The following is an 11,806-nucleotide window of genomic DNA, read 5'->3' on the forward strand; positions in this document are numbered from 1 at the left end:
ACACACACATACACACACATATACACATACACACACACATACACAGAGAGAGAGGGAGGAGAGGGGAGAGGAGGAGAGAGGGAGAGGGGGAGAGGGGAAGAGAGGGAGAGGGAGAGGGGGAGGGAGAGGGAGTAAATAAATAAACAATTTAAAGCCCAGACACAACATTGTGAGACAAAGAACCTCCAAATGTGGTTGAGTTTATTTCCTGTTGGCTATCCACTGCTGGACACACAACCTACTCTTACAAGTAGATTGTTTCCTCAGTGAGATTCCTTTGGAGAAAATTAAATTTTTATTTCAAATGGTTATCAACTGGAGGTAGCTTCTGGATTAAGGACGGGACATTTGTCCACTTCTCCTTTCAGCTCCTGGACCACTTCTGGCACAGACCCGTGTAGGATCTGTGCATGCCGCCTCAGTCTCTGAGAGTTCAGATGAGCTCTGATCGTGTTGACTTAGAAGGCCTTGTTTCTTTGGTGTTCTCCATACCCTCTGGCTCTGCATACTTTCTGCATCTTTTTCCACAGGGATTCCTGAGCCCTGAGGAGAGGGATTTGATGGAGACATCTCCTTAGAGCCAAGTGTTCCAAGGTCTCTCACTCTTCTGCATGATGTCTGGCTATGGGACTCTGTATCTTCCCATCTGTGGCAGAAGGATGCTTCTTTCATGATGCCTGATCATATTTGTCTTTCTGTATCTGGGTTACTTCGCTCATGATAATTTTTTTCTAGTTCTATCCATTTACTTGCTTCTCTGGCAGGTGTGGCAGGAGGGTTACCAGAGGATGCTTGTTGGAGGGGGCTGGGAGAACAGATTGAGAAGACAAGAAGGTTGGAGGAGAATATCTGTGTGTTCTGTTGGAGATGGGGGTACAGAGAGGGAGAATCTGGAGCAGGTGGTTTGTTGCAGAGCTGCGGCTGAGACTGGGGAATTGGATTTGGAGGAAAGGAGAGAGAGGTGAAAATCTGCAGTTAGTCTACCTGCTTCCCTGGCCAGAGTGGTCTTTGGGTTCCTAGAAAATGTTGGTTTTAGTTTTTGAGAAAAGGTCACACTGGGTAGCCCTGGGTAGCCTAGAATTTGCTATACAGTCCAGAATGGCCTTGAACTCACAGAGACCCACCTGCTTCAGTATCCTAGTGCTGGGATTGAAAGTGTGCTTCACCACACTTGGCTTTTGTTTTATTGGTTTTGTGGTGTTTTTTTGTTGTCTGTCTGTCTGTCTGTCTTAGAAAAGAGTCTCACTGTGTATCCCTGGGTGGCTGGATTGACTATTTATTATGAATCGATTATGTCTACAATTATTTTATCATACCTAAAGGTACCAGGTCTATCTTTAAGTCTACAGAATTTACTTTCAGATATCACCGTGTGTCATACAGTAGATGATGAAAAAGCATTCTGATTTCACACTTCCAGTTCCTCCTCTGAGACCTTGTGGAAGCTAGCATGTGCCTTGCATTTTGCTAATGTTGTAAGACTGTACAGACATGCTCTGTCACTATTCACTGCTCTTTTACACCGTCAGCTATTACCAGAGCAGTTGAGAAAGAACAATACGACCTTTATCATATCCATCGCTTTACTTTCTTGTCTAGGGGAAGTCAGTTTCTCTCTGATGCTACATTATTATCTTTTCCGTTCTAGTTTATTTGGGATGGTACTTCACCTCAGGTTCTGCTTGGTTTTAAGTTGTAGATGGAGAGATCTTTAACGATATGGAGCCCTTCAAACGTATCGCTTCCTCAGGGCAATGAAACTCGTGAGATTTCTATCTTTGTTCTTGTCTGTGTAATGTGTCTTTTCTCTATCTTCCAGGCCTGCTCTTAGTCTTTTCCTTGCAAGGTTGACTCTGATTTCTCGAGTGCTCAGTCAGTTTCTGTCTCTTTTTCACTTTGCTCTTTTCCAGTTGGGTTGGCTGAGATTCTTGAATCTACAGTTTGACAACACAGTTTATTTTGGTATCACCTTTGATCATTATCTTTCCAAATGCTTTTCATGCCATGTGTTCTTCTAGGACTTCAATCACACATATGTTAACCATCTGATGTTATCTCTCAGCTCTGAGGATGCGGGCTCCATTTTACTGCTTGCATCTTCTCTGAAATGTAATTTCCAGGGTTTCTATTATTCCATCCTTTAACTCTTTCCTTGGCTTCATCACATCTACTCGTGAGTCCTTCAAAGTCCTTTTCCATCTCAGATGTTATAGTCTTCTTAATATTTCCATAACATTATTTCCATGTCTCTGATGAAATCCTATACCTTTCCCCTCAATCAGGTGATTAATGTGCTAGTCAGTGTTGTGCAAGAGTTCCAGTCTGCAGGTCTCTGGTTCTCCTGATTGTTTCTTGATAGATAAATTTCTTGCTTGATTTGTAAGTCTTGTAATCTCTTACCAAATGCTAGCCCTTATAGGTAGGACAACAAAAAATGCCATGCATGAGGCTTCCTTCTGGGGAGCATCACAGCCCTTCTTGTATCAAGCTGTCCGAATGGGAGGCAGGATCATTACATTCAGGAGGTGACCTGGACTTGGCCCCTGTTGTCATGTTTGCCTGCATAGGCTTCAAATTCCCTTAACAGTAACTTTTCCACAGGACTTTGAGTTCTGGGGTATCTGGCCATCTCTTTCAGCATGTGTACCCCGACCTATGGCCATTTATATGCCTATACCACAGAGGGGGCACACCATGCACCTTTCCTGTGCTACCTAGGGGCTGGGGCCTTGGTCCAGCTTCAGTCTTAGGGAAACTTGTGATTAATTTTGTGTTTGGGGGAGGGTCTGACAGCAAAATTTGAGCTTTTGAATTTCAATATAGCTTAGAGCTTTTTGCTCACTCCAGTGACCAAACTGCAAACATTCATATCTATCCACTGTTATTAACCACAAATGCTGATGTTGGCAAATATTCTGAAGCCTGAATTCCTCATTCTGAGTTCTTGTTATAAATTCATTTCTTAGTAGAGGTAGTTAAAAAGAAAATAATAAAAGTATACAATATGAATGTTTCCAAATGTCTCAGGTTTCATGGAAGTGGTGGTCTCATAATTTGAAATAAAGCAAGAAAACAAAAACATAAGATCTCAGATTTCTTTTTTTGTTTGTTTGTTTTTTGGTTTTTCGAGACAGAGTTTCTCTGTGCAGCCCTGGCTGTCCTGGAACTCACTCTGTAGACCAGGCTGTCCTCGAACGCAGAAATCTGCCTGTCTCTGCCTCCCAAGTGCTGGGATTAAAGGCACCACCACCACCTGGCTCAGATTTCTTAAAAACCTCATTTGGTAATTTCTGGGAAAAAAAAAACAGAGTCTGTATGACATACCCCTAGTCACCTTACACCCAAAAGCAGAAAAAACATAAATGCCACCAGACTAGAAATGGCAAAGCAGAGAACAACAAGAAAATAGAAATCAAAGTGCCAAAATCATATAGAAAAATATAAAGTGTAGAGCACACTAAGCTTCGTTTTGAAAGACAGATATTGTGCTTTGAAACAACTGGAGTGTAAACAAAAAAGAAAAAAGTAGAAAAATAAAACTGGCTGTGGGCGGAATGACAGCAGCTGCTGTGCCAGGGGAGCCAGGTTCATAAGGACCAGCCCCTTGCTGCTCTGAGAGAATTCTTCCCCACCTGGGTACCAACATGACTTTCTGGTGAGGCATAATTATTTAATGATTTTTCTCCTACTCTCTCAAGGTTTCTCAACACGAAGAGCAGATCTAGCAGTGTGGGGTGGACTGAGCTAATAGCCATGCCCTATTCTCAGCTCTCCTTCATAGTGCTGTCACCGTGGTTTGAGTGGAGAATGACCTCCAGAGGCTCAGGCGTTTGCCTCCATAATGGAATGTATGCCTCCCCCACCCCCATCGAACTGTGAGACCAAATACATGCCGCCCCCCCTGCCCCCCAGCCAGGTTGCTTCTTCTCAAGTCACAGCAATGAGAAAAGTGGTGACTATACCAAGCTTTGGAGAGCAGAGATGCCCTTCCTCGGCCCATTTAACACTGTGCTTTCCCTTAGGTTACAGGAGGTTGGGGCATCAGGATCTGTGCCCATAGCCTTCTCTGAGTAGGGGCTGCTTTACAGAGTCACCAAGGCACAGCAAGCATGTTTGCAGACTGTCTTCAATTAGGCCTTCTCCTTGGTGGTTTTAATCACGTATCAGAATTGCCCTTGTGCTTCTTTCTCATTTCTTCTGTTGGTCTTCCACTGTGGCCACTCATTTTTTTATTACAACCATGTCTGATCTTCTGTGGTTATTTATTTATTTATGCATGTTAAATTATACTGAAATTTGCCCTACCCTAAAGGATGACCAGGTCCTGTGCAAAACCTTTCTTCTGCATCATCGAGATCAAAGGACTCTGAACAGAATGTCCTATGCTGAACACCTGGGCTTTTGTCTTCTCCTCCATCTGCCTCTCACACTAGTTGGAATGGCACAACTAGCTTGGGTGGTATATATTTGTGTAGATTTGGGCTTTCTGATCTCAGGCTAATGGCTGTTGCTATCTATCTAGAAGGCTCTTATGGGAATCTCCAGTTTCCCTCCAGACACTGTTTATTTTGTGTCTCTGCTGGACGGCGAGTGAGTTAATGATCTTTCCCCACTGCTTGATGCCTTCAGCCTCAGCTATTTTACTTCTGAATAGTGTCCTGATATACTGCCACATTCCAGGGAATCATCTGCTCCATGGAGGAAGAGGACTGAGGAGAAATGAAGCAGGGGGGGGGGGTCCTGCAGCCTGATCAGGAAGACTGTCCTGACACACTTTCTTGCCTGCTGGCTTCCTACCCTGAATCAACTGCTGAGGGCTTGGATTACTTCTCAGTTCGGCCCATTAACACCATCATTAGGGACAATTTCCTCTTAATTATTATCACAGTCCTTGCTTTCTGCAGCTGTGACTCTGTGCCTTCACATACTGGATCTACTGGCCAGTGAGGAAAAACTAGACCTCCTGGTGCTTCTCAGCTTCCCGGGATGAATCCCTGCTTTCCTAAAGGAGGTGTGGACCCATCAGAGTGGGAAGACAATGCAAAAATCTCGTGACATTTATGAAGCCTGAGCTCTCAGGGATGTCTCTGGCTACAGAGGGCCTGAGCCTAGTCCCTACTGTCCCTTCTAGGTTCCCCATTGACTCCTACAAGCCCAGCCTCACTTAATTGCCTATAGTTACTTGCACATTGTATGTACTGCTGGGCTTAGCAGTCTACTCTGCTTGCCCTGAGGTAGCACTCTAGGCTTCCCTCAAGGTGCCCCATCATTTCTAACTATGTCACATGATTTTGACCTACTGTTTCCTGTTCTCCCAACAGACTGTATAGCCCAGTTCTCATGACTACCCCCTCTTATGGTTTGCTCGGTGAGCGAAGAAAAGGAGACCAGCACCAATCATATCTTCCCACATTTGAGGTGGCTGAGGCTGCTTCTAGCTCTGAGTAAAACAGCAATCATGCATGAACACAGTTTTTCTAAAAAGAAAAATCCTTTGTAGCAAGTCAAACTTCAGATAGTTTTCTAAGCTCCATCAAGTTGAGCTCACAGGAACTGAACCTCTCAAATTATAGTTAACTCTTAACCAGCATAAGTGAGGGACATCTGACATTAACCTAAGCCTCAGCTTTCTGTACCCAGCACTCCATCCACAGTGACCTCTAGCAAGGCAGCCAATAGCACAGTTACTCAAACTGCTTGCTAGGCATGCATCACTTGAGTCCCTGGCATGTAACCTTCCACTGTTCCTCGAATGTTGATTCATGAATGAACAGCACTGAGAGGATAAAATTACATGAAAACCACTATCCAGACAAGAAAAGCAAAGTCTTAGTTCAGGGGCACCATTTAAAACAAGAGCTTAAGACTCACTTCTCCCGTTCACTGGAAATTCTAATTATGCTTTTTTGACTAATTTGAAAGAAATCAATAAAATAGATCTGATTCTAAGGCCACTGAATTCTGAATAGAAAATATGTATAACAAAGTTGGTCAATATGATATGTCAATCATGCACTATATTAATAATGATGTATTTTATATTATGTGCTTGCATAAAAATGTACATGGTCATAATCATATATATTTGTATAATATAAATTGCAATGTAAATATAATATGCAAAATTATCCACTTAAAAATATAAAATACAATTGTTTTAATCTATCTTAAATTTACATATATATGCTTTAATAAAGGAATGAAAGATTACTATAACATTACGTTTGTAATAAATATTATGTCATCCTTTAAAGGTTACTAATCCCCAAATCAGAAAGTGGAATTAATAAATGCTGACTGAGTAGTGCGTAAGATATGTGCCACATCATAGTAAGTGAGCAATCTGAGAAGTTATCAGTTTCCCAGTGCTTCCTGGGAAGACTGAGGCATTCGGAGTAATGTCTCTATCGTCGGCTGCTATGAGTGGAAAGGAGGAACTCCACAGACCGACTGGGCAACTTTACCCATGCATTGCGAGGTATCATTCTTCCAAGAGTCATTGAAAGTCACGGCATGCTCATATAATATGACATGTATCATCGAGTTATCTTTATGATTATTAATGCAAATAGAAAACATGAACATCACACTATGAGACGTTACAAACACGTGTACACCTGTTGTTCGGTCAGATCTCAATCAATCAGCAATGCATAATGACAAGGAATGAAGGCACTTTTCAGTCAAGAATCACAAAAGCCTGTGGGACCCACTGCCTTGTTCTTCCTGAGTTATTGCTAAACAAGAGTCCTTGCAAATTGGAATAAATATGCAGCCAAACAGAGAAGGAAGTAAATGCATCCCCCACTTTGGTGCTGGTATCCACAGGAGCAGCTTCTTATTACTAAATTTTAGAGACACATATTGAGATAAGCTTGGTAGGTAGGAAATTACAGGAAGATAATGTAATTCTGCAGTCATAAAATATTCCATAATGGAAGGGGTTGCAAGACAATTTTGGCACCGGCAACATTTGCTTTTGTAATATGATCGTATGTTAAGGTGATTTTAAAAAAATCAATTTAAAAATTCATAAGATGATTTTATTCTCCTGTTACAATACAGGTTTATTATGCAATATTTCACCCATAGATTGTTTCAGGGTGGGGGTTGGAGGGGCTATGTTACAGGACAAATGTTCTGTTGGGTCACTTGATTCCAAAGACAGAACAAAGCTCAACTTCCAAGTAGAGTGTTTCATAATACGTCACCACTGTCACCCTCATTGACAATGCAAAAATCACAGAGTCTGTGCATGTAGCTGTCCCCTGCAGACTTGCAAGCATCCTTGCATGCAGCACCCCAGACAATCAGCATGGTTAAAGATGATTGTTCATCTGGTGTCTTTGTTCACCAGTAGCAGAAAACATAGTCCAGTCATGAAAGCAGAACATAGCCAATATTACCTACTATCTTGCCCAAATCCCTCAGCTACCTCCTCATCTTCAAAACTGACCCTAGAGCTGAAGAACAGCAACAGCTGGGTGACTGGATTCAACCTTTAAACAAGATTCACACTTGCAATGTGCTCGTCATAAGAGAATTTGCTAAGAGAACTGTGTCGTGAAAGTGACACTTCATTTTCAAGCTGACTTATGATTAACACAGACAGGCACAGAAGTCACATTATCATTGTTATTTAGACACTGACCTGGTATTGGTTGAGCTGCTAATACCACAGTGGGGAGAGGCCTGGAGGCAGGAGTGGGCCTGGACAGAGATGGAGTTACTTGGTTTGCCAGAAAATGAGTTTTTTCATGGCTGTGGAAGAGTCCTGATTCCTCGGGGTATATCCATGTTGAGTCCAGAGCAAAGGAATTATTAAAAAAGATCTGTCCAAAACAAAGGCAAACAAACATTTAAAACAAAGCACTTGGTAGAAAGCACAGATGTGTGCTACTGTTCACTGGTCAAATGGTGTGCGCTAAACTACTGGGCACGTAGTAGAAGTGTGGGTCTAAAACTTAAAGAAAGGGGTTGCTGTGAGAAGCCAGAGAAAGGCTTCAAGCTGAGACTGGGCTAATCTTTAACTGTCAGCCTACCAGTTCAGCCCACAGCCATGTACACTGAAGAATCACACAGTGAGACCACCACTTTGAGTGGTAGAACAAATTAATGTGTTACTCCATCTTTCATACGCAATTAATGATATTCAGGAAATTTGAATTCATAACCATCAGGAAGAAGAAAAAAGCACAGTGAGAACCATGAGAAAAACGCCTTCCCAAAATGTATAAGTTGCATTATATAATGTTTAAGAGTGGGTTTTGGCCGATGGTTATAAATTTCTTTTTCTTTTTTTAATTGGATATTTTATTTACATTTCAGATGTTATCCCTTTTCCCATTCCCCACCCACCCAGAAACCCACTATCCCATCCCCCCTCCTCCTGCTTCTATAAGGATGTGTTCCCACCCGCCCACTCCCACCTCCCCAGCCTCAAATTCCCCCACACCAAAGGCTGGAAAAAATCTGATTCAGAGATTGGTGCCTTTTCAACAGAACCCAACCCACTCATTCAAGTTATATCAAAATTATCTCTAATATGTGCAGATGTCTTTGATCAGGTCAGTCTGGTCCTGAAATGAGCGCTCTTTGTACTCAAATAGCCAATCTACTACAATTAGAAAATACATAGTGTTTTCTGTTAACATGGTGATACCCAGCAACTTATCAATTAAAAATCCACTTATCCAATTAAATCATTTGCCCTTTTACCTTGTAATTAGGCATCCTCTTATCTATCCAGCCTTTCCCAACAGGAGGTGACAGAGTAGAAGGACAGGCATGTGGGAAAAGGGGCACCAACTCCACAGCAGAGGAGGGGGCTAGTCCTATGGATGGAGAATGACCAGCAAACAGCCACTGGGATGCAAAATTTTAAAAGAGAGAGAGAGAAAAAAAAAGAGAAACATCAGCCCATTTTGTACCAAAAGATGCTGGAATAACTGCTATGATAAAGGAATTTAAAGTGTAGAAATTTGATGAGAAAATTATCTCATTTTCAATCAAGAAATACCATAACCATTTATAAATTACAAAGAAACATGTGAAAGTTGTATATCTGGATCATCATAAAAATTGTCATTTCAGTCTCTCTGATTATCGGGAAAGAACCTCCAAGATAAGAACATGAGAGACACAAAGGTACTTCCACAGCTCCTGGTTCCACAGATACCTAGATGAGCCAAGGAGGTTAGGAGGCAAGCCCTAAGGTCAGGAATCCTGAGAAGGGATTGGTAGGGAGGGAGTGGATGATAGGAGAGGAAAGAAAACAAAAGAAGGTGGGGGGAAAGAAACCAGAAAGGCTTCAATACATTCAGGACTTGTCAAAGGACTAAGTTAACAAAGGAAGGAAGGAAGGAAGGAAGGAAGGAAGGAAGGAGGGAGGGAGGGAGGGAGGGAGGGAGGGAGGGAGGGAGGGAAGAAAAGGAAGGAGGGAAGGAAAAGAAGGAAGATGAAAAGGAAGAAAAGAAGAAGGGAAGAAGAAAGAAAGGGAAAGAGAAAGAGAAAACTGAGGGGGTTGGGGTTCTGGCTTGGACCTATGAGAAACTGTGGTGAGAAGGGCAAGGGCTGGCATTGGGGCCATTTCTTTTGAATTCCCAGCCTCTAGTCATAAAGAGCACAGAGCTGTATCTCTGGAATCCCCTTCAGTGTATCACTTTGCATTGTTTCATTTATCATTTTGAAACTATTTTGAGGAGTTAAGATTGTAACTTTCTCAAGGTTGGTTAAAACAAACAGATTCTAGAGCAAAGAAAAGTTAAGGACTGCTTGGCTGAAGATCTCACCGCAGAAAATAAGACAGCCAGCACAGAAAGAGACTGATAACTGAGTATGGGACACCCATTTAAACCACCCAGGCCTCACCCCAGTAATGCTAAGGTGGTGGAACACTCGGTGGCTACTGTTTCAAAGTCACATTTTTGTTTGTTTGTTTGTTTGTTTGTTTGTTATATGTAAAAATAGTTTTCTAATTCTCCCTATCCTTATTTAGATTGTGAAAATATTCAAAAGACTAATGGTAAGATTTTTTTCTGGATTTTTTTTTATAAATTTATTTATGTGGAAAAGAAACACAGGTTTTTGTTTTTCGGGTTTTTTTTTTTTTTGGTTTTTGGGGTTTTTTTTTGGGGGGGGGCATTTCTTGACATTAAGTACCTCTAGTGGTAACACTCTGAAATGGCAGCCCTTCTAAACAAGGCAAAAGCTAGCAGAGCTTATCCAATAAAGCTGAATACGATGTGTATCACACATCAAGATAGGATGCCCAGTACAGTACGTATCGTTAAGTCTAAGGAATAGCTTAGGGGGAGTTTCATGACGTCTTCTAGAAAAACTCACAAAGTGGTACCAGGCTAAAATAATAAAAAGGTATACTGTGACAGAATGTTCGTTTGAATGTGCTAATGATATCAGTCTCGAAGTGAAATATATGCTATTCTTGGAATCAAACTCATTTGCACAGATAGTGAACAAAAAATTTGGCCGAAGCCAGGAAAGGTTGCACCACCGCACCATCAATCAAAGATGCAGTCACTTTTCTTTGCTGTTCACTCTCTGCATGCCAAACTCTTCTAAAGTGGGATCTGGCTTAAGGGAATTCGGAGGGCAGGATAGGAATTCCTCCCACAAGACGCTTTCATGGCAGGATTTCCAGGCTGCCTTCCGTGGCTGGAATTCTCTTAAGCACTGCCCTGAATCTATCTGAAGGAGTAGGGGGACCAGATCAGAATCAGAAATAGCTATTGATCTGCAGCTTGCTTTCAAGTCTGGTGGAGACTGTAAAAGTATTAACTTCGAGGTGATGGCAGCCACGGTCTTGGCTGCAGCGCTTTGCTTGGCGGCGGCGACTTCAGGACCGCGTTCTGGACAGCGCCCGGCTCCCGGGAAAGTTGGGTCTAGGCTGTCTGGCTTCAGCCAGGGCTGCGGGGTCTAAGGCGCTCTAATGAGAGCCACGGGGGGAAATATCTCCCCAAAAAACACCTTCCAAAGCAAAACCGGACGTCGAAGCATGAACTTTCTTGCCAATGTATGACTGCGCGGCTGCGTCCTGATGGCGTGGGAAACCCAGGACCACCCAGGGAGGGAAAGGCGCCAACCCGAGGGTCAGGGCAGCCCCAGGACAGGAGGGGACCCGCAATACTGAGCTTGCGTGGGATCGGGGCTGGAGCCGTTACCTGTCCGTGGAGCAGGGGATAATGGTGCACGGCGGCGTGGTCTGGCGCAGAGGACAGCGGCAGCAGGGGCAGCAGGGGCTCGCCTGGAGCTGGCCAGCCCGGCAGCCGCGGGAGCAGCGGGGCGGAGGCAGGCTGCGCCGAGGCCAGCAGTACCGGCGGGGGCGCGACCCCGGCGCCAAGCCGGAGCAGCCCGGCGGTGCCGGGGACCATCCAAACCCAGGGCGGTGGCGGTGGGTCTGCATTCATCGGCCACGGGAGAGGCTGCCGCCACAGGGGCTGCTGGGGCTGCTGTAGCTGCCGCCGCCGCCGCTGGAGCCTGGCGCCCGCCAGCATCCTACACCCCCGCGCGGGCGGCGGCGGGGGCGGCGGGCGCCCGAGGTGCGGGCCGGCGGCGGCGCGGGCTTCGGAGAGAACTCACTTGGTTGCGCGACGCGGCCACTCGCTCCGCCCCTGCCCCGCTCTGGAGCCCCTCCTCCTGTCCGCGCCACCCCCAGGCCTGGCGGGGCCCCAGTCCCCGCCCCCAGACCCGGACCCCCGAGGCGGGGACACAGCACCGCACGGTGGGGCGCTCCCAACCCAACCGGCTGATTCTTCTACTGTGATCCCTAGCCCACTCCGTTGTCGCT

General features: G+C 44.4%; 1 protein-coding gene across 1 annotated transcript in view; it reads right to left on the minus strand.

Annotated features, from left to right (window-relative positions):
• Nucleotides 1-11,583, minus strand: part of Tcerg1l (transcription elongation regulator 1 like) — a 186,997-nt gene extending 175,414 nt beyond the window's left edge. The window contains exons 1-3 of the mRNA XM_028787188.1: nt 11,181-11,583; nt 8,719-8,865; nt 7,652-7,832 (exon numbers count right to left, since the gene is read on the minus strand). Coding sequence (XP_028643021.1) covers nt 7,652-7,832; nt 8,719-8,865; nt 11,181-11,513 — 661 coding nt within the window. The 5' untranslated portion in view covers nt 11,514-11,583. The remainder of the gene's footprint in view (nt 1-7,651; nt 7,833-8,718; nt 8,866-11,180) is intronic.
• Nucleotides 11,584-11,806: the final 223 nt, after the last annotated feature.

Source organism: Grammomys surdaster, unplaced genomic scaffold (genome assembly GCF_004785775.1).
Source record: "Grammomys surdaster isolate TR1022 unplaced genomic scaffold, NIH_TR_1.0 125612, whole genome shotgun sequence".
Lineage (NCBI taxonomy): Eukaryota > Metazoa > Chordata > Mammalia > Rodentia > Muridae > Grammomys > Grammomys surdaster.